This window comes from Plasmopara halstedii, assembly GCF_900000015.1.
Source record: "Plasmopara halstedii genome assembly, contig: Scaffold_2956, whole genome shotgun sequence".
Classification (NCBI taxonomy): Eukaryota; Oomycota; class Peronosporomycetes; order Peronosporales; family Peronosporaceae; genus Plasmopara; species Plasmopara halstedii.
Genome location: NW_020189861.1, coordinates 398,653 through 420,373, shown reverse-complemented (window position 1 = coordinate 420,373; position 21,721 = coordinate 398,653). Strand labels below are relative to the sequence as shown.

The window sequence follows — 21,721 nt, the reverse complement described above, 5'->3', positions numbered from 1 at the left end:
GCCACTGGACGCGACCTCCTGGGCTATTGACCTTCTCCCACTTCAGGCTCGTTAGGCCAGTAAAGAATTTATTACTCCATTGGGTAGGTGTTGCTGTCCAAGAACCTTCAAAACCACTGGTAAACGTGTTGTTGCCTCTGCCTCTCATGTCGCCTTGTCCACAGGTGCCGGGCCATGGAAACTCGGGGTCTTCTAACGGGGACGGACCGGGACCTGTCAAACAGGCACCGTGAGATTTGCCAAATGCATGACCTCCACCTATGAGAGCAACCGTCTCTCGAATCGTCCATTCCCATGCGTGCAAACGTGCCGCGAACTTCCGCGGCTGAGCCCACCGGGTCTGAGTTACCCTTCGGACCTTCGGGATTCACGTACATGAGTCCCAGCGTCGTCGGACCTAGAGGATTCTGACATTGACTCTCGTTTGAGCACGGTGCCACACTCTGCTGCTCGGGTGTCGGACCCAGCTCCAGACTACTCGTGCCATCAACGTCGTCTTGACGGCCACCACAGAAGCCCAATATGGGACCGCCCATACTCTGAATAGCAACGTTACCCGACAGTACAATTAAATCACCCCATGAAAGTGTGTCGCCGTATTTGGCCTTAATCGGTTTCAGCAGTCTCAGTGCCTTATCCAGATTTGTATTGTCATCCCAGCTGCGTTCGGGATTAAAGCGAATACGGCCACCGTCACAGCCACCACGGCCATCAGCACGGCGGTACGAGCCATTGCAGTGCCACGCCAGACGAATAAAGAGGCCACCATAATGGCCAAAATCAGCAGGCCAAAAATCCTGCGAGTTTGTCATTAACTTTATCAGATCCGTCTTGACAGCGTCAAAGTTGATCATTTGACAGTGTTCAAGCTCGTCAAATATGTTGGAAACCGCCGATCTTGTCCCTTGACTGAATTGGCCTGGTTGTACCCAAACGGGCAACCTGCCGACCAACCAGCCTTAGCTCTCGCCGAGAGATTGGCAAGGGCAATGAGTAAGGTGATGAGACGGACGTTCATCGCAAAGGTTTGGAGGAATTGTGCACTGCAGAGAAAATGGAACTATGCGTGAACTAAGAGCCCACTTGGTCTGGTAACGACCCTCATCTAAAAGCTACGATAGTACAATATGATCATTATAGACTTATCAATTTGTCGACATTCCCACGAGGATCCTTTCTAAGTTCTCAAGCACCATCAACCTCGAGTTTCCCCATGCAAAACCAATCTTCCCGAACTTTCTCCATACAAAACCAATATTTCCGAAATTTTCCCAAGCAAAACCTATCTTCCCAAAATTTCCATATGCAAAACCAATCTTCCGGAAGTTTTCTCCAAATCCCGACTGTTGCAGCAGTGTTGATTCCTAGAGATGCTAGCTTTTTACCTGGTACCTTTTTCGGCCCATTCCCATATGTAATTTTAGTCCTGCTGGCTTTCGCTCCAGCGAACACGCGATTGAGCTTTCGGGGACGGAAGTGACTATCCTCCAGCAGCCGATTTAAATGTCAGAACCATCCATCGAATTAGGTGATGAGCCGATAAATTCGACGGTGGATGCGAACGCGTTTATCAACAAATGTTTTGGCTAAGTTCCGAAGCTGCCTCCCTCTTCTTCTTTCTATCTAACCGTGTAAGTGTGCGCTGTTCGCAACAGCCCCTCAGACACAACACACACGCTTGTGCAACAAGGAAGCGATTCCCGACGTGGAGGGAGACAAACAGTCACGACTTAGAGGGAAGAAGAACGAATTTAGACCTTGAAGGTTAATTTGCAAGGGAATTAAAATGATTCAAAAAATGCTAGCTACATGCAAAACCCTCCAGGGGTCTAAAGGTTTAAATTACAATACCTTGGGCTTCTGATATAGTGTACTGAGGTTGAACCTCAGCTTCAACTTGAAAGTACGGAGCTTGAACTTCGAAAAGCTTGAACTTCACTTTCGTGGAATTCATCCAGTCGATGTGACTGGCTTAGCCGTCCACTTCATAAGACAGACACGTTGGTCTCGTCACCAGTACAGATCCCCAAGTAGGAACCAGCATTCTGTATCACACAGAATGATTGTGACTTCACATAAGATGTCACGTATGCATTTGAGATTACCACACATTACTGTTTCTTTATAAATTCCACAATGCAGACAGAAGGTACATCAATAGGTACATTTGTGTATTAGCGAGTGTGGCCTATTACAAACCGTTGTTCTGAGACTGAGTATTAGTCTTTTCGTCTCTTGCATCATATCTGTCGCTAAGGCGGCTTTTGATGCTACAACCTGTCGCGTAAAAACACCACTACCACTTGTCGTTCGTGGAAACACCAAAGCCACTCGCCGTCAAAATGGAGGCCATCGAATGCCAATACGCTGTCGAAGGCGACTGGACTTGCACCACATTAAGAATGGAGCGAGCGCAACCTCACCTGCTCCCAACCTCACCTGGTGAGAGACTGGCAGTACCCATGCCAAGACCCCGCTTGATGGCGTAGTTGGCTGGCAAGAGCCGTAGCTATGCCGCGCTCGATTAAGTACACGAGTGACTAAAATTTGGTCAGATTATCATAAGGCTTCTAAGCGGTAATCTTTTTTTACATTTAAAGTGAACATGAAAGACGCCAGAGTGAGCTGGAACGCGCCAAATTGAACATCCTTGGTGACACCTTTGCGTTCAAGGGATTTGACAATTATGACGATTAGTATTTTATTGGTATCGCAACGTCAATTTCGATGTTAAAATTGATGTGGATTTTGCATGGAGTGTTTTTCCTCAGGTGTCAGCCGGTGTACGGCCTTTGCGAGGTGGACTCGCAAATTGAATAAAATCGGCAACGTGGTGAGTATACTCTATGTTCAGAATTTAAGCGCGTTGATTTAGAACAAATCTGTTTTCTTACAACAAACTTCATCCACCTCAAGTCAAGAATGCTTCGCTCCTTCCGAGCAACAAACATACATAAGGTTATCGTTTGCATCATGTAATTGATCTTTGGACTGTAGAAAACAAACTTCATGCCAAGAAGTCAACCTTTGGGCAATATCAGCAGCAGCAACTACTATCACCAAAAACCTATAGTCAGACCACAAGTTCAAAAGTGAAGCAAATCTTGATACAGAAGGCAGTTTGGAAGGGAAAAAAAGACGGAAGTACATCTCCAACAGATAGCTCAGTCTGGTGATTTGCCAGCCAAAATAGCACTGGCCAAGCCAAGATGAACCTCGCACATACCCACAATTAACGACCTCAAGGCAAGATAACTCCTCTCTGATGTGCCAAATCACAAATTAAATCTCCGACATTGCTTAATAAATGAAACCGGTGACTTCTCCACTGTGATAAACAAGAAGAAGCACTGGAAAACCAAAATCGATTCCTTCAACATATTGGTGAGTCAGCAACCACAACCTCTAAATGGTCTTACCGCAACCAATTACTTTCAGGTGTTGCAATTGATGGAGACCACTTTTGGAGCAAAGAAGGTTGTCATGAATAAGAAGTATGGACCGCGCTACTAAGTGATTGCTGTCGATGTGAAACGTCCAGAGGAGATCAAGATATCACGTGATGCGGCTTTTTTCGTCGAGAAGAAGCACACGAAGATCAAGAAGGCTTCTATATGCAAGTCTTGGTTTAGAAGTCGTCATAAGTGTATTCGATCCTGGATGTGTTCAAATCGATGTCGAGCGACGAGAACACAACATGCTCAATATTCTCCCTGATAGTCGTAGTCGAGCTGGCCCTCCGGCTGGAAGCATGATCAATATCATTTACAGCGTCACAAATCTGAATCATGTTACCAAGGAGGCGGTGGACTCGCTGCTATCTTACAAAAGCACTTTGTCTCTGAAGATGGCTGGTACTGGACATTTCGCTGCAGAGATTACATGTGATTAACCGTGCTGGGTGCTAACAAGCGGAGCAAGGATATCGCTTTCAGTGCGAAGTGGAAGAAGCACATGAAGATGACAGTCCCATCGACGTGAGTAGAGCATGTTTAATACGTATGCCTAGTAGTGGAGATCATTTGATCGAGTGGATGAATTTCTCGAGCGACGAATGCATCTGGTCCCGTTACACATTTTGTGTGAAGCACATAGTCTTTGTGACTCACGTCAACTGTCCACCCTGCAAAGTTGTATGTCCTTTTTCAATTTTTCTGCATCAGAACTGGAAGTACTTATCAGGGAAGGGAATTGAAAATCCTGTAAGCTATAATAATAAAAATTACCTCACATTTCTCTTCGTTACGTAAGCCAACGGCCAACTGTAAATGAGCAACACGCGGTGAGGCGTGTCGGATGACCTAATCCTTCTTCAGAATGTGTGTGTACACGGACGGTCAATTCTCGCTACGCTCGGTAGCACTAGTAGTCATTTCATCGCCGACTATTCACTGGATTTCTCGATGGATAATGTGGATACTACGGGTGGTGATCATCTTCGGATCAAGGTAGGAGAGCTCGTTTCTAACACACTTGTGGTGGGGGTGTGTAGTGAAGCTGTTAGTCTTAATCGGAGATCACGTGGTCTTCGATATGCTCCAATCGATTCAAGAAGCGACAACTCAACGCTTAGCAAAATTGCTGCGTATGAGCAAGCATGATTGGAATTTCTTTTGCAAAGCAAACCAACGCCGGATCCGTCACCTCCCCCACCGTAATGGTGACACCGTTGGCACACTTGAAATGTCTTGCAAAAAAAAGGTAAAAGGTTTCACGGGAACGAAAATGGAAATCTTGCGTTCTGGAAGTGAGAAATGGTCATCGCCATCGCGATGGCTCTCGTGATGACAGCCGGCAAGTGGAATTTGTCATGTTGCATTAGGATATCCGTGCAAAAGATTGGGCGATGGCATGGGAAGTTCACCGCCTTGGCTATTTTCCCACATGGCAAGAGTTGAAAAAGACTATGGAATCGATGTTTCTTCAAGCGAATGCGGCGTTTGACAACGGTCGAAGTTTCTGCCATGTCATCACGTCAACGGCGCTTTGTACGACTATGTACAGAAGCTCCGTGAGCTTTGTCCAGTATGGCAAGTGAACCACTGTCAGAGGCAGTGATGGTCACCGTATTTATAGAGGTATTCACTTTTGTTCATCCTAAGACCGATGTCTTCCACCAGACGCCGACGACTCTGGAAAATACAATTGTGATTGCATTGCGTGAGAACTACTGTTAGCGTCAAGATTGTGGTCAATCGGCCAACCCGATGGATGCAGTGACTATTACAACTGGAAATCCAGAACCAACGGATCTCAGTGCGGTGACTATCCGTAGGCAGCAAGTTCGCTGTTACGGATGTCAACAATTCGGTCGTATCCGCCGTGATTGTCAATGTCTCAATACGGTTCTCGTCATAATGGTCCGAATCACGTGGTTCCAATACCAGGAGGCGTTTGGGAAACACGGGTGAAGTTTTGCGTTCTCCTATGGGTTCAATCCCGGTTTTCGTCGACACGGATCACGCAAGCTTGCGTTTATGTGATTCAGTCGCCTCACTTTCTACAGCGAATGGCTCTCTGGTTGTCATTCTTCGCAGACTACAACTTCACGGTGGCATACAAGCCAGGGAAACTGAACATGCTGACAGACGCATTTTCCGGTCATCCAGATTATGAGCTAGCTCACACCAGCTACATCAAAAACGATGTACTCGATATGATACGTCGGGCGTATGTTAATATGAGCAGTGTGATTTGGCCATCAAAGCACTCTCATTGAGTGTTACAGAACTCCATGTCAAGCTTCCTGGCTGCTTGAAATCACAGATGCATCGTTATGCTTTGAACTATGTTATCCTTACGATGAAATTACACGTGATGACAAGCCATAAATCGTATTTCCCAATAATGATGGTCAAAAGTTCAAGATAGTTAAAGTCGTGCATGATACGCCGATGGGCGGTACTTTGGACCTACCATTACTCAATGCCCAATTCTGGTCGTCCCACATTTACAAGTGGGTGGCATGATTTGCGAAGACATGCGATGTTTATCAGCGTGTGAAGAGCGCACGGAACACGCAAGTGGAACTGCATACCTGCTGACTGTCGGAGGTCAGTCCGACTCGGCTTAATTTTCTGCTTCCCCGAGAATGCTGATGGCCACAATGAGCACTCTTCTATGATGACAAACTCAGTATTCGCAGCACTCCGTGTAGCGATTCCATCGATGCCGAAGGTTCTGCAAAATTGTTTGTTGATCACGTTTTACGAGTTGCCAAACGCAATCGATTATGATCGTGAAACAGAATTTGCAAGTGGGTGCTGGATAGAACTGTTTTAAGTTCTTGGTATATGTTCACAGCGTACACCTGGTGAACGATGGGCAAGCAGAACGTGCCAACGGAGTGGTCGGTGATGTGTTGAGAAGCTTCTGTGCGGAAAATCACTCAAAATTGAGCTCGTTTTTACCATTAGTAGAGTTTGCTATGAACAATTTGGCTCAATCATCCACTAAATTCACGGCAATTTTCACTTATGGCTTGTCACACCCGCAAGTACAGCTTTGTGCCATGGGTGATGTCTCTGATGTCAGTAGGAGAGAAGCTCGGCAAATCGCTGCATCTGAAATTGATACAATCAATGATGCGAATATTAAGCGCATGTACAAGGACGCACAAGACTCATTCACCATAAGTCGTGTGAACATGATCTCACGCGTGCAAGATGCAATGGCGAATGCACAATATTACAAAAGGAACTCGCAGATAGACGAGGTCGTCAAGGCAAAGCTCCTTTTATTGTGGTAAATGATATACTACCTAGTACTAAGAACTTATCCGACGACGCAGTATCGAGCTCTTACCTTGCGTCGCCGGCCCATTCCGAGTAGTGTCATGCCATATAAATGCGTGCACTATCGACCTGCCAAGCTGGTTATGGGCCTATCCAACATTCTACGTAGAATCCGCAAGCCTTACCATCACGACGATGCATTTCGAGCCTGAGCTTTAAGCAGTCTTATTCAATGCTGGCTTAAGCCACCTCAGAGCCACGGCTTCGGCACGAGAGTCGAAGGTCGAAGGTTGAACCCGTCGGCGTCATCGCCTCAGCATCGTACTCGGATGACGATAGTAATCAAAAATGCCCGAAACAAAGCCAGATTGTTTGATAAAGGCCTCGCATCATCAGCGGCAATCTCCGCAGCAGAGGGACAACTTGCAGAGCCTGCTCCAATTGATAGACCCAATTATCGATTGCCTCCTCAGGCTATTTTCCCCAACGCCATGCGAATTCGCAAACTTCGCGAACGACCTGACATTTCTCCTTCACGCGGTGTCGCATCAATGACATCCAATTCGTTACCGCTAATTCATCAGCGCGAGAAGCTACTTGACCTTCGTCTAAGCAATTTAAAGGCGGACGAAGACCGCGGACCAGCCACAAAAGAAGCAGAGAGGGCGCCCCTTCGGGCACATCCTCCTTTTCTGGATCAACGGTGAAATCGGTTCTGCCACATCGAGACGTTGGTGACTAAAAGGAACGTCTGCGGTCGAAAGCATCTCTTGGTGAAATGGCTGGGGTTCCCAGCAGATGAGAATACGTGGGAGCCTCGTACTCGTATTGTTTGCGACTGTCCCAGTATCGTGTGTTTGATGTGGGTCCGAAGACGGAGTCCGCTTTGTCCCTCTCATCGTGAATTCGACTGATGACCAAATGTACTTTACTAGCATCCTCGATATTGGAGTGAATCTGATTTTGCGCTGTTAAATGCGCAAGCCAAAAGCGCTTATCGCGTACCTTCAACAGCTCTGCAGCGGTGATCGCTTTTCAAGCGGTGGATATCCACGGATTTAGCCGCATGGACCCATGCCCAGAATCGAGTGTCAATTGTCTGGATGGAACCAAGATGGGATTGCTGGACGTATGTTATGTACGTGAGGCTTTGTGGCTCAATACAGCTCATATGATCGGTCCGATGGCCTGAAACAACTCGATTCGAGACATCGGTCGAGCACCCATTCGACTTAAGAGTTCGTCGAATTCAGGGTGGGACCACCACGTCGGTGTGAAAGTAATCATGACGATCAAGCTCACAATAGTAGAAATGCGCTGAATACCGTGGTATCGGAACATTATCCGAGCTTGATGGTGACGAAGATCTGATGGGGAGCAAGCGTGTGGTTTGTCACTTGGGGGAGTATGACAGTGCGTGAGAAGATCAAAGAAGAATCTGAAGAATTTGTATAAACCCACATTTGAGTGAGGGCGGTGTTATGGCCAATAAACATGCTGTGTGGACCACATATTTTGTGTGTCTCACATGACGTGTACACCCTGTATAGTTGTATATCCTCTTTCAGTTCTGATGCCTCAGAACTGGAAGGAATTATCAGGTTTGGGAGATTAAAAGCTTATTGGCTATAATAGTTAATGTCATTTCACCTTTCCTCCTCTCGGCCCGCTGGAAGCAAAAAAACACGCGATGAGGCTTGTCAAATGACCTTAGCGTTCTTAAGAAAATGTGTGTACACAGACGGGTAAATCACATCGTATTTGCACCATATTTGTGTAAGTAACTGGCCTGGCCAATAAACAGCAGACTATATCTTCATGGGGCCTACAAGCAGACCCTGATTTACAGAAAAATTAATTAAGAAGAGAAACCTTCACTGATTCAAAGACAATCTTGTCTTCATTCGCAAAAAGCCTATCTAAGCGCCATTTCTCGAGCACTGATTGCAGGAGTTTAATGTGATTTCCGCGTTACGTCTTTGGATGAAAAATCCTTCAAAACAGGTCTGCGTATAGCCACGACATGGCTGCAGCTTCTACTTCATCAGCCAATTCAGCGTCTTGGGGCAAATCACATTCCTTATCGCAAGGAGAAGGAATTTGCTGTTTTTTATCAGTAATTGTATTATTCCTCAAGTAGGAGAGGACATGCAGCAGCAGCCAAACATGATGAATTTTTTGCGTATCGTCCATTCTAGTGATTGACATTAGCGACAGATTTCTCGCTGCATTTTTTTGAAAGTGTGATAATTCGCCACTTGCCGCTAGTCTCTCTCACAAAATGTCGGCGACAGGTGGAAAATGTTCTTCTTTCTCTCACAAAACCCGTTTGGAGCTTTGCATGAAATTTAGGGTCAATGACGTCACATGTTTCCTTGTTAGGATTATTGCCGCGTTGAGCAATATTAGGTCCGGATACCAAGTCGATTTTAAAACACATTCCCGATTAGAGGGCAACACGTGTGACGGGTCTCTCATTACCATGTTGTGACATTTCTATGAAAAATAAAAGAATCTTTACGATCCTCGACAATGACTGTCACACCTCCCGCAGTAAGCGCCCTGCAAGTTCTCAATAATAGATACACAAGAAATCCTGAGGCAGTGATAGGCTACTTACCTCCTCTAGGACTACCTATTTCGCTTTGCTTAAGAGTCGTTAGTCATTCTCGCCAATTTCTTGCGGAGATTCACTGCTACGGTAACCTCGTCTTTCGGTAGTGCTGACTCAGCGGTGGCGCCTCTTCGGGACAAAGATACGTCACTTTTCTTAACTTCAGAGGTTGTCCTTTTTCACGCGACATGCAGTCGCCATTCAATTCCGCAAATTCTGCAGTCGTCATCGACCCAGGCAAACAAGACATCAACTCACAGCTTCTCTCTACCGTCCCGCCAAGTATACACTTTTGGAGCCCCAATAGTGGTCGTCCTTTTCCGTATCAACACTTTAATCATCGCAATTACCAATCACTCATTTTGTCCTATCCTGAGATCGTGACACGGTAATATCACTTAATCGGTTTGCGTGAAGCACCAGACAATGTCATCGCGTTTAATTGCATGTCCCGCAAAGAAGCTATCGCAGTTTCTTGCCGCTCCAAAGCGCTTTTTTCGTAGAAATTTCCCAGAGATTCACCAGAAGAGAACTGCGTGGCACCAGATGTTTTGTTTCTAATCGTTTCATGGCTTGTGGCGCTCTAGCGTGCCTTTCCTTCGATAAAGTCGCATATTACGTCCAGATCCAGGACTAGGCAACGTTTTCGGCTGTTTAAGTCTCCACACCTCACTTGAGAGTTAGTATTTCCTCCGACACTTGTACTAGCAATTCTGTCGGAAGACACACGATTATCATATGGATTTGACATCTTAAATGCATCCACTAATGTCTACTGTTTCCGACGACCCGTGTGTTGTACGTAATTGCACGACACTCCTAATCAAATAGAATTGTTTTCGAGCTTCACAAGTCTCAAAGCGTCGACATTGACAACCACCGACCCTGGGCTATGAGTCACACGACCCATCGCACCTCTTTACAGAGTCGCTCCTCTTAAGACTAGATTTTTATGTCCACAATTCCACGAGGTATAATTGAACTCAGAGAACTTCCTTGTAAGAGGGCGCTATTCACAACAGTCCCTCAGCACAAGTGCTTAATAAATGAATGCGATTCCCGACGGGTAGTGTAACGGGGTTACACGCACCCTTGAATGAAAGGGCGGGTCGAAAAAGATGGTGTGGACATCGATAGGCTTAATTTGCACGAATTGGTGTAGTCACACAATGGTGTGGCTGCATCGTAACAAGAAGCCACTTCGTAGCAGGATTGCCAGTAGTATTGCAGATGAGTTAGGTTTTATTGAATTGATTAGGTATTACAATTTCATATGGAAAACCTAAGGTCTTAAATATTGGCGGCTTTGCCGCGACTAAAACAATTTCATTTTTTAAAGGGAAGAGTTCATTTATCTTGGCTAGGGTTTTAATTACTCTTGGAGGCAGTGGATTGCGATCCGTTGCACTCATACTGGTTTTTGAAAAGAGCGCAAGGTTGGTGGCCTTAGCTTAACTTCCATTAAGCAAAGGGCTACGGTAGCCCCACTGCACTTGGTAGCACTCGTAAACAATCTACGTCTCTGATTCGTTACTCTGTGAGGGTGGAGCAATACTCCTATTCGTCTCAAGGTCTGCAGGAAGGAGTTAATATGCTTGTCCGTGCTGGGCCCGAGGGCGTAAAAACCTTTGATGCACAAGGGCCTAAAGCGATAAACGTGCGCCTAGAGGCGTTTTCAAATTATGAACAATGCTCTGTTAGAGCGTCCACAGCAGAAGCTGTCATCGTCGACTGCGTCCATGACGCCAATGTCGACGACGGATGACTCCTGTCGCTCATGGTGAGCATTATGATCTTTGAGGGTAAGAATGGAGAGAATCTCTTGCTCTGGTGAGAGAGACCGAGATTGCTATGGCATCCGCCATGCTATAGAACGAGCAACAGCGCGTGACCTGGCTATCTCTAAGCTTGAGAGCTGAGCGCAAGCTTGCACAATGTCCACCAGCTCCTTCTTGTCCTGTCAGGCGGCAAGAAACGCGAGGCAACGCGATATGCCTGATCAGGTAGTGAGAGGACTTGCAAAAACTGATGCTTCAGCTTCTCCCAGGGGGGGAACGCAGCTTCAACCGAAGCACCGCACGTGAGTGCACATTAAATCTGGAACTCTCATTTTCGGAATGGCAGCCGAACCTCTCTCCGAGGCGGTCGCAATGACCGTCTTTTTGAGGGCCTCCGCACTGGTGTGGCCAGAACGGAAGGCTTCCGTGTTCATCCGTCTTTTTTTAATAAAGCGGTGAATGTGACATTAAATGCCTAATTCAACTTTTAGTCGGTTCGACTTGGTTGGAATTTACACCCTCAGAGCTCGTCCAGCGGGCTTGATCCAATGGATCTCAGCTCGCTGCGAAAGAGAAGGGAGAGCTCCGAGCTGCCGAGCAGCGTGTAGACACTCGACGATGTTTTGTCAATGAAGACAACCGTCACCTTTGAACTAGTTTTTCCCTGCGCAAGGCGCGTAAAGGCTTGTCGAACCGACGTCCAGCTTCTGACCACTCTGATTTGTCGCGGGGGAACGAAAAAATCCAGTAGGCGTGGGGTGCCCTACTGGGGAAGAACTGAGTTCTGTGGTGCCTCAAAGAGGTCGAGGGTAGCAGGGCCCAGCCCCGAAGATCTCCGTGCTCTTGAGCACAAACCGTGTATGCAAGCCGGACTTGCTGGTCTTAAAAGCGACCGTGAAGCCATGGAAGATACTAATCGATTTCGGGGTGTAGGGTAATTTTACTCTGCCCGTCACGATCAAAGAAAGTCAGTTGTATGCTGAGGCGCTTAAAGCGCGGTTGAGTGACACTGTAACTGTTTTTTTAGCGACGTGGACGTGTGTGCCGAGGGTCCCTGTGAACCTCGGTGCCAAGTTTCTTGACTTCGATAGCGTGGAACACTGCTTGGGCTGTGACTTGGTAGCAAGGTATGACCTTGTCCATGTTATAGCTTGGTTGGAACACCATGAGCCATGGAGTTGATTAGAAGTCAAACACTTTTGGCGCAAGCCGCACGTCTCCTGGTGGAGCTTGAGTGAGTCATGATTTCACCTCTGCTAGGAAGCAGAAGCGCTATAACGTGGGCACTGGACGGTACGGTCAATGTGCTGGATTTCGGTTATCAAACACCACATGTGTTTTGGACAGAAGTCTCGAGCGTTGCTCGCGGGCTGGCAAGTAACCCACTGAGCACTGTTCACGCTACGAAACAATTGTACAGCGCACTCGATGATTATTACCATTTGCGCATGAGAGCGATCGATATTCCGCTGACAACGATGAGTACTTCGAGCGGGATGCTCTGGGATTGTCTGGCAATGGATGCCCCAAGGGCTGCAAATGCACCAGCAGCATTTAATCGTCTTGTGACGCAATTGTTCAGGCCCCACCGGACGTATGCATAAGCAAACTTCTATGACATCTCCGTCCACAGTCATGCGGGGCACGAGAGGACAGATGTGGAAAGCCACACCGTCTATTTGAGAGCGGGGCTCGAGTGCATGTGCACGAATAAGCTGTATGCTAATGCCGATGAGTGCATCTTCGACGCGAAAGAAATTCCAAATTTAAATTAGGGTGCTTCATTCGGAAGCGTGGTCTTCGAGCGGATTCCGCCAAGGTCAAGCTCACTGTAGACTGGCCAATTCCAATGAACCAAAAGGCCTTGCACAAGGGGCTTGGCTTCGCCAACTACTTGCACAAGTATAACGCAAATTATGTGGAAATGGCACGCCAGTTGTCGAATCACCGCAAAGAGAATACTGAGTGGTGTTGGGACACCGAGCACTGAATGGCTTTTGGCAGGGTCAAAGACAGCCTCCTTCATGTACCATTACTGGCGTTGCCAGACCCCGATCGTCCTTTTAGTGTCGTCTGTGACGCTTCGGACTTTGCTATCGGCTGTGGACTGCCGCAAGCAGACGCCGAGGGGCGAGATCGGGTGATCGTGTTCGAATCTCGCCAGATTAAGGCTGCGACGAGTAACTACCCAGTCCACGACAGGGAATACTTACGATGAAGGATGCACTTGTCAAGTTCAAAGTGCACCTGCTTGGCTCAATACCGTTTGTGATCTACACCGATCATGCACTACTACTCAGTCGCCTCACCTCTCGCAGACGATGGCCAGGTGGCTCTCAATCTTTGCAAAATATAACTTCGAGGAAGCCAGGAAAGCGAGGCGCTCTGGCTGATTTGTTGTCACGTAGACCAGACTATGAGCTTGCTAATATCACGACAGTCATGTCGTCAATGACGATCTGAGCCAGTATATGCGTAGCGCTGCTACAGGCTCTCGGGAGCAAGAAGGTTAGAAACTCCGACGGGAAGTTGTCGTCGCGACTGCGCGCACGGTTGCACAAATATTCGTTGAAAATGGATTGCTGTATTATAGCACCGACTCGACGTATACGCCACGAATTGTGGTTTCTCACGATGAGGATTTGAATTACCGTATTCTCTATGAGGCCACGACTCCGTCATTTCGGTCATGAGAAGACGGTGAGTTGCAACTATTGGTGGCCCAAGCTGTACAAATGGACGAGCACATAATTGCGCATGTGTGAGACGTGTCAGAAGGTGAAACTGCGGCGGCGCCGCTAACAAGCTCATCGGTACAGTCCGGGTGTTCGAAGTCCATGCGTATGGACTTTGTGATGGCCTGCCAAAGGTCTCGGCGGACAACACGAGTGTAGCAGTCTTTGTGGACTGTTTGAGCAAGATGACTCATCTTGCAGCAGTGTCGGACACCATCGTCGGTGTGGGTACAGCAACGCTGTTTGTCGATCGTATCTCTCGACAACATGGGCCTTCGGAGTCAATTTCATTGAAAGAGATCCACGCTTAATTGGGAGGTTTTGGTCGACAATCTTCAGTGTGCTGGGCATTAAGTTGACGTTGTCAGCAGCGGTCCATCCGCAGACCGATGGTCGACTGAACACGTGAATCGCGTCGTTGAAGACGTTGTTTGCAGCGTCTGCGCTAAGACGTCGAAGAATTGGAGTGCCATGTTGCCACCCCTAGAGTTAGCTCTGAACAATGCATTCGTCTACCGGCTACATTCCGTTCTACGAGAACGGGCTTGTCAATCCTCGCGTTCTGCTGACGCCGCCATCTCATGGCTCAGGGCTGGGCGGGGAAGGAAGAGCCGAACTGCTAGCTGATATCTGCCCCATCACCGTTCGTGCCTGTCTACCAGACTTATTGTTCCACGACTCGTTTGCGATGCGATGGCTGGAAGCCAAGACATGGAAAAGAATATTCAGATGGAGAAGATGAAAAAATGTGGAAAATTTGAGGTCGGGGACCTGGTTATATTGAATGCCAAAAACCTTCCGAGAAGGGTGCGCGCCAATCTGGTGTTTGATGTAGGATTGCTTAAGCTGTAACGTGATCCGGCGCAAGTGGACTCGGAAGCGTTGGCGCTGGAGCGGCGCCCACAGATGCTCGGCCACCCAGAGCTAGACCAGCAAAAGATTTTGAGCACGGAGCGCTAAGATCTCCATCTTTAACGGTCTCAAGCGCTCTACCTTCGCATGAAGCGATGCATATGTGCTCAACGGCCAGGATCCGCTCCGACAGACCGCGATAGTCTTTAACATGAGGCAGTTGGTGCACAAAGTGCTTAAGACTCTCAAGGTCTTCCGCACAGCGGTAGGCATCCTCGGCAAGATGCTCGGAAGAGCGCCGGTCGAGACGGACTTTGTCCTACAACGCTCGAGGAGCATCACGAGTCACGGACGGCGATCGATCAAGTCGTCATTGCCCGCCACCGACTCTTCTTGATGAGAATGGTGGCGTCCACTACCACGTGGAATGCCTTGTGGGTCGACGTCGTAGAAAAGGGGTCGAATCCAATATCGTGTGAAGTGACGGGGATATCCAAACTCCGAGAGCTCGACAAGGTTTAGGTGCCACTGCCCAGACGTCGTAGACGCTTATGATCAAAAGAATCATGACGTTTTGCGTCGTCGTGCGCCTGGAGCTTCTTTGCAGTACCCGAAAAGCCGATGAGCCATGAACCGAGCTCAAGCTATGGCCCTGAGCTGCTGTGGTCGTAGATTCACCCGTGCGAGAAACCACAGTGCTCGAAGGAGCGTCATGGATTGTTCCATATGTCGCGAGGCGACAATACCCAGGAAGTCGGCGTTGCGCCTTGAGTCTGGCAAACTTAAACAGAAGACTGCGTTCACCGCACACGTTCACTTCCGCGTGGTTTCGCTGTAATGTAACAGCAAAGAAAGCTTTCGGTGCCGCTGTACCAATCGCTCCAAGAGCTCCTCATCATCTGTAGCGATTTTGCCAGGTGCGAGCACCACAGGAATAGTCCGCATTGCGGGTACATAAATGCCTCTCTCTGAGCTCGAAGTAGAGGGCGGTACCGATCCATTGGGATTTGTTGTGGTGCCAAAAAGTGAGCTCGGAGAGCTTTCTGCTGATCAAGAGCAGCTTGTGTAGTGGACGGGGGTCCGACTACGTAGATGCCTAACGGTCGAGCGATCTCGTCTTTTGCTTTAGTAGCGGGATCCGCAGATGGGCAGCTGTTTTTCACACGAGGGTTAAGGATCGACCATAGCGCATGGGATCCGCCCTGTGTGCAGCCTCCATTTGCTGCTTCTTTTGCCTCTTCGAGGCGATTTGTAATGGTACCACTTCCCCCGGAACTTAAGGGTTCGGAAACGGACACAGTGTCCGCAAGTTTTGAGCTGGGCTCAGATCGCGCCATTGGCTAGAAAAGGAGTATCCGATTCGTAGTCGACTTCCACCAAATTCTCAAAGAAGAGATCCGTCGCCCGTGGCGGGCGCGGTGTGCGGCACCCGGTGGCCTAAGGCTTGGGATGTGCTTCCCGTGAAGCCGCGGATTTACTGTCCAGAGTTGTACCGCGTGTAGGAGACATAGAAGAGCTCTGACCGCGGGCGCCCTCGGAATCAGCAAGGCTGGGCGTTTTTTGTATTATAAAAACAGGGCTCATTCAGCAGAAAATGCGTGATGAAGGTCCTCCGGGCGTAAAGATGTCTTATACACGCGAACCTCGTACGAGGCGACAATCAAATGCGAATTGTGGGTATTCACAATTTTGATGGGGGGGGTGTAATAGCTTTACACGTACCCTGCGTTGGTCACACAAGATGGTGTGACCGAACAAAGGCGTGGATTACACAAGTCGATGTAATCACACAATGGTGTGGATACACCGTAACAAGAACCCGCTAAGTGGCTGGATTTTCATTAGTTACGCATATTAGTTCGGTTTTACTATATCAATTGGGTATTACTTTATTAATTAGAAAATTTTAGATATTGGCGGCTCTGCCAAGACTAAAACAATCAAATACAGCTTTAATCTTGAAAAGAAGAGTTCATTTACCTTGGCTAAGGTTTCAAGTACTCTTGGAGGCAGCGGATTGCGATCTGCTGCACTCGTACTGGTTCTTGTAAAGAAGGTACGGTCGACGACCTTAGCATTGCTTACACTAAGCAAAGAGCCAGCCCTTCGGGTGCCACCGCTGCAATACTACAATCAAGGGTGTACTGAGGTTGAAGCACAGCTTGAACTCATGCAGCATCCTGAGTATACGGAGCTTGAACTTCGATATGCTTCAACGTCAACTTTTGTGGAAAGCTTCCAGCACAAGCGAATACCCATTTCGAAAGACAGATACACGTTGGTCTCGTTACCAGTACAAATCAAAGTAGGAACCAGCATTGAATTTCACCCAGAATGATTGTAACTCTATAGCTTCATTTAACTTCAGAAGATGTCACATGCATGTGGAACACCATATTTTAATCGTTTTTCCATAAATTCCTAAACTGCACATAATTTTTTACAATAGTATTACCATCATATAATGACCAAGCGTAGACCATTACACTTATGGAACTTGACCTTGCGTGGAAGACCAGCTATCCGCACCTTTAGTCGGGGAACGCAAAGCGCAGATGTTTTTCGCTCGCAGATAAAAAATGTAAGTACCTTCGAGCCGCTCAGCAGCTAGAAGATGAAAGATCTCAACTTCGACCTTCGGGATGGTTGGTCCATCGCCTTTGGTGCATTATAGAGCTGCAACTTTCAGTACCTCATGCGGCCCTCGGGGCCTAGAAGCTGTTCTCCGCATTTGAAACGATGCTGACCGCTCTCTCAGAAAAGGTAATTTGAATGCAAAAGGTCTTGACACAAGCCGCACTCTTTCGTTAACCAACATAAATGTAGCACCGTTACCACCTCTGAGAGAAATTTTGAGCAAAACTTGACACCATCACGGCGATGAGCCTGACCGTCCTTTGCTAGCGCATTTTCAGAAGTGGTGGGCACTCTCGCCTCCAACCAATTGACCACCAATCCAACGATCCTGCTCAGAGAAAAGGTAGACATAAGCTTGTCGTGCTGATCTAGTTGTCCTTGGAAATGTTAAATTTCACACGTAATGTTGAATTTTTACAAAAAATAGTCATAGATTATCTATCATGTCATTTTAAATCATATCCAAAGATTATTGATTGATCAAATCGGTCGTGGGGGTAACTTTTCAAGTGCAATGGAGTTGCCGTGCACTTAGCACAGAGGAATCTTTAACTTTAAGTGTCTGCACCTACAACCTCGCAGACTTGGATTTGCACACTTCTATCAGTAGTGGAGCCGAAAGCATCTATCGACACCACATCTGAGATTAATCTATTTAGGCCGACACAGAATATGTACGCTAAATATTATACATAAAACATTTCTTGATATTTATTACGTGCGACTAGCAGCTCACAACTACCACGAACCCCTCCTTTTCAAACATCTATCAACTTCATCGATATCATATTCATCTAAATTTTGGTACTTGTGACATTACTCACCAATGTATAGTACAGCTGTACCGTATTGTAATTATATTCCAATTGTACCGGATGTGTGACGAATAAGAATATAATATTCCAGTACTTACGGCATTGCAGTTCGCTTGCAGTCAACCGCAATGTTTGTTACTTCATTTCCTGAATCACGAGAGCATCTGTTACATAGGAGTTGCACATAAGAGCCCGTTCTCACGCGCAGCTCCCCTACTTGGAGATCGCTAGTTCGCCGCGGTGATGCCCGTCAAAGTCATGGCCGCATTCGTGCCCATAGATATACTCTTTCCATCTTTATCCTTGTAGGGCTGGACACAGCCTCTTTGTATGAGCCGGTGTGCTCACACTATCTTTTATAAAGCAATTCTTGAGGTGTATCACCTGCGCATTTTAAAGCTGAAGAATGCCTTCGTGCGAGAAATAACAGTTTTTTTCAGGCACTCGAGCCGCTGATCGTGTGAGAATTGAGCCGAAAGATGAATTTGTCAAGCAAGTCTAATTGTCCCAGGGATAAGTCTTCGAGTAGCTCAAATTACATAAGTATAGATAATGCAGTCTTTTTGAGCTCGATCGATGAGATGAATAACAACAATTTTACACACGAAAACGGAGCTAATGTGCACCTGATTAAAAAGTAATGAACCTACAGGTTTGAGTGAATTACGCACATAGGATGAGCTCGTTCGGTCGGAGCGGGACCGAGAGCCATGTAAGTAGCTAAGAACGACTTTTCACTTGATCCAAGAGTGCATTATATACAAAATTATGTCTGGTATCTATAATTCTCTTCTACAGTTACACCAATATAAAACTTACCTATTGCATAGCGTCAGACTAGCAGCCTACTTATCCACGGATCTCTTTAGAGCCCTACCCCACTCATCGATACCAATACTAATCATGACACTTCAATGATGTACCATACTTTGGTATTCCTCAGCGTGGATGTTTGTTAGCGAACAGTAGTAATAACAGTGTTATGTATACGTACGTTGTGATAAGGTGCGTCAACCCCGCTGAAAGCTGCCTTTATCGGTCCCAAAAGCAGACACCGCGGCTCATCATCCTTGCTAAATGAGTTTTGTTCATGTTTTATAAGAATAGTGCTGCTGATTTTGGACAAACAATTTCTTGTATAGCTTCAATTCGATCCATTGGCTGATGACGCACTGAAGTGAACCGAGAGGGAAGTGCGTGGAGCCGAAAGGTTTTTATCTCTAACCCGTCAAAGTCTCATAGCGTCGACGTCGAGCCAAAATTAGAATAAACTCTAATCTCAAACGTAGGCTTATGATTGACGGTGTGCCACACTATCATAGCCTCGATATTATATCTGTCGGTTCAAAATAGTCTTTAACAGCATGAAGAGTTGTTCCGTCGCGGCAGACGCACGCATCCAGCACCTATAGTTGGCAAAATCAGCGCCTTCGCGAATTCTTAAATTATTTTAAATGTAGCGGACTGCACGACGCCCTAGGATCTATCAGTGCTTCCGCGGCTTCACATAGTTCGATGGGTTGATCACAACAACAACAACAACAACAACAACAACAACAAAAGCTAGGAAACAGCACCTCGCTCAGGGAGTAAAGTTTCGTTAACGACTGGGATTAATGACCACAACTTCCGCAACGTACAATAAATTCCGACGCTTCCCCTCTAAGTTGCCCTGTACCTAATAAATTTTACAGCTTATTGAAAAAGGTGATACAAATAGAATATATTCGCGAGATGTGATACAATTGTATTTTGAACATTAAAAATACGAGACCTGATAAGATTACCGAGTGCAGCCATTCTTGGTTCACCGTTACATTGAAGGTGTGTGCCATGGAGATGGCCTCGTACCGAGAAAATCTCGGGACACTAGAGATCGCTGAGGACGATTTGCTTACAGCTGACCTTTATATCTCCCCAGCAGCGTATGTTCGACAAGCAGGTCTTTCAAGGAGACGACGCATCAGATCTCATGGTGAGGTTGGCGGAAAGGCGAGGAAGCCATACAAGTGCACCATCTGTGGGGTGCTCGGCCACAACAGGGCAACATGCCGATTAGCAGCTTAGGTCAAATTGTCGATCAGCATATATTTATCTCGAACATACGCTGCTGGGGAGATACTAAGGTCAGCTGTAAGCAGATCGTCCTCGGGGATCTCTAGTGTCCCGAGATTTTCTTGGTACGAGGCCATCTCCATGGCGCACGCCTTCAATCTAACGGTGAACCAAGAATGGCTACACTCGGTATTTTACTAGGTCTCGTATTTCTAGTGTTTAAAACATAGACTCTGCTGTTGACCTTCCCCATATTTTTTGTAACAATGGTGTTTAAGACACAATTGCATCACATCTCGCGAATATTTTCTATTTGATTCACCTTTGCAATATACCTTAAATTTTATTGAAATGGCTCTGTCAAGCTCTTCGTTGGAGCTTGGTCGTTATTTTCTCTCTACCAATTGAAGGTGGCTCACAGGTCATAGATGTGTAGCTCTCTCTCAAGTGTTGCACTTGCAGCTCACAGAGTGCTTGCTCGGCAGCAAAGATCCGCTGCCTGTGTTTTTCCCGCACCCAACCGATCGTTACGGGTCGAAAGTGTACTCTTTATTTGATGTGACAGCAAACGCTTACTTAAAGGAAGAATGCAAGCAACAGGTCTTAATACGTGCCGCCCCTGAACATGAACGATATCCGTTACCATTCCAAAAAATGCTTTCAACGTCATTTCGGCAACAAGAGTGCTTGACTCATGAACATATTCTGACAGCACTTTCTCCCCTTGACTAGTAATTCTAGAAGTTAGATAACACATGGTTCGTCTTAACTGTCGCTTGAGTACTTTTCATATTGGGAGTGCCTCGCTTACCAAGAGACAGCATGTTTATATCCGTTATAGCGCGTGGCCTCTTGGCTTCAAATTGCTAGCTTGACATACGGCTATTCACTCCAGATCATGTGTAAATTAATGATACTTCCGGTCTCGTGTGATCAGAGATTTGCTTTGACTTTGACCTGACAGTAATTACTACTTAGCCAGAGTGGTTTCGCTTTTTGATGGTCTATAGGAGTTGATGACTCTTTTTCCGGCAGTATTCAAAACTTTCAATAAAATCTCACACATTATTGTAGCTCCGAGCAGGCGGTCACCACTTCCGATTCTTTATCTGCCAGTTGTGCGATCTCCTTGGATCAGTTAACGACGGGTTTTTTCAAGCATGTTTGTTGATCCGGGGTGAGACTGGCGAGCAATTTATGTACCAGTTTTACAATTATCTTAAGCCTCAGTTGCCGGACAGTGCAACAGGGTTGCCGTGACACATCGCTTAGACAAATTTAAGACTCGTATAGTTTGCATACACCCTGCGTGTGTATGCAAACGACATCTTCAAGACGTCCACACATTGACCAAGTAGTTAATAGCGGAATATCTAAAATCAAATTTTGTGCGTACACCATCACAATTGTTAACGATATAATACGGTTCGATTGTACGAACTTCACATTGCACTTGAAAATATTTATTAATACCGAACGATGAAACTTCGAGAAGTCACAG

The 21,721-nt window shown here is 46.7% G+C and overlaps 2 protein-coding genes across 2 annotated transcripts; both read right to left on the bottom strand.

The window, feature by feature from the left end:
* Positions 1-23: 23 nt before the first annotated feature.
* Positions 24-854, bottom strand: PHALS_06182 (catalase peroxidase hpi; the record flags this gene model as incomplete). Its single annotated transcript, XM_024719425.1, has 3 exons — positions 24-40; positions 106-213; positions 272-854. 3 exons carry the CDS (start codon positions 852-854, stop codon positions 24-26), a joined length of 708 nt encoding a protein of 235 aa, XP_024584725.1.
* A 19,281-nt stretch (positions 855-20,135) lies between these two features.
* PHALS_06181 (uncharacterized protein) lies at positions 20,136-20,363 on the bottom strand (the record flags this gene model as incomplete). Its single annotated transcript, XM_024719424.1, has 2 exons — positions 20,136-20,227; positions 20,288-20,363. 2 exons carry the CDS (start codon positions 20,361-20,363, stop codon positions 20,136-20,138), a joined length of 168 nt encoding a protein of 55 aa, XP_024584724.1.
* Positions 20,364-21,721: the final 1,358 nt, after the last annotated feature.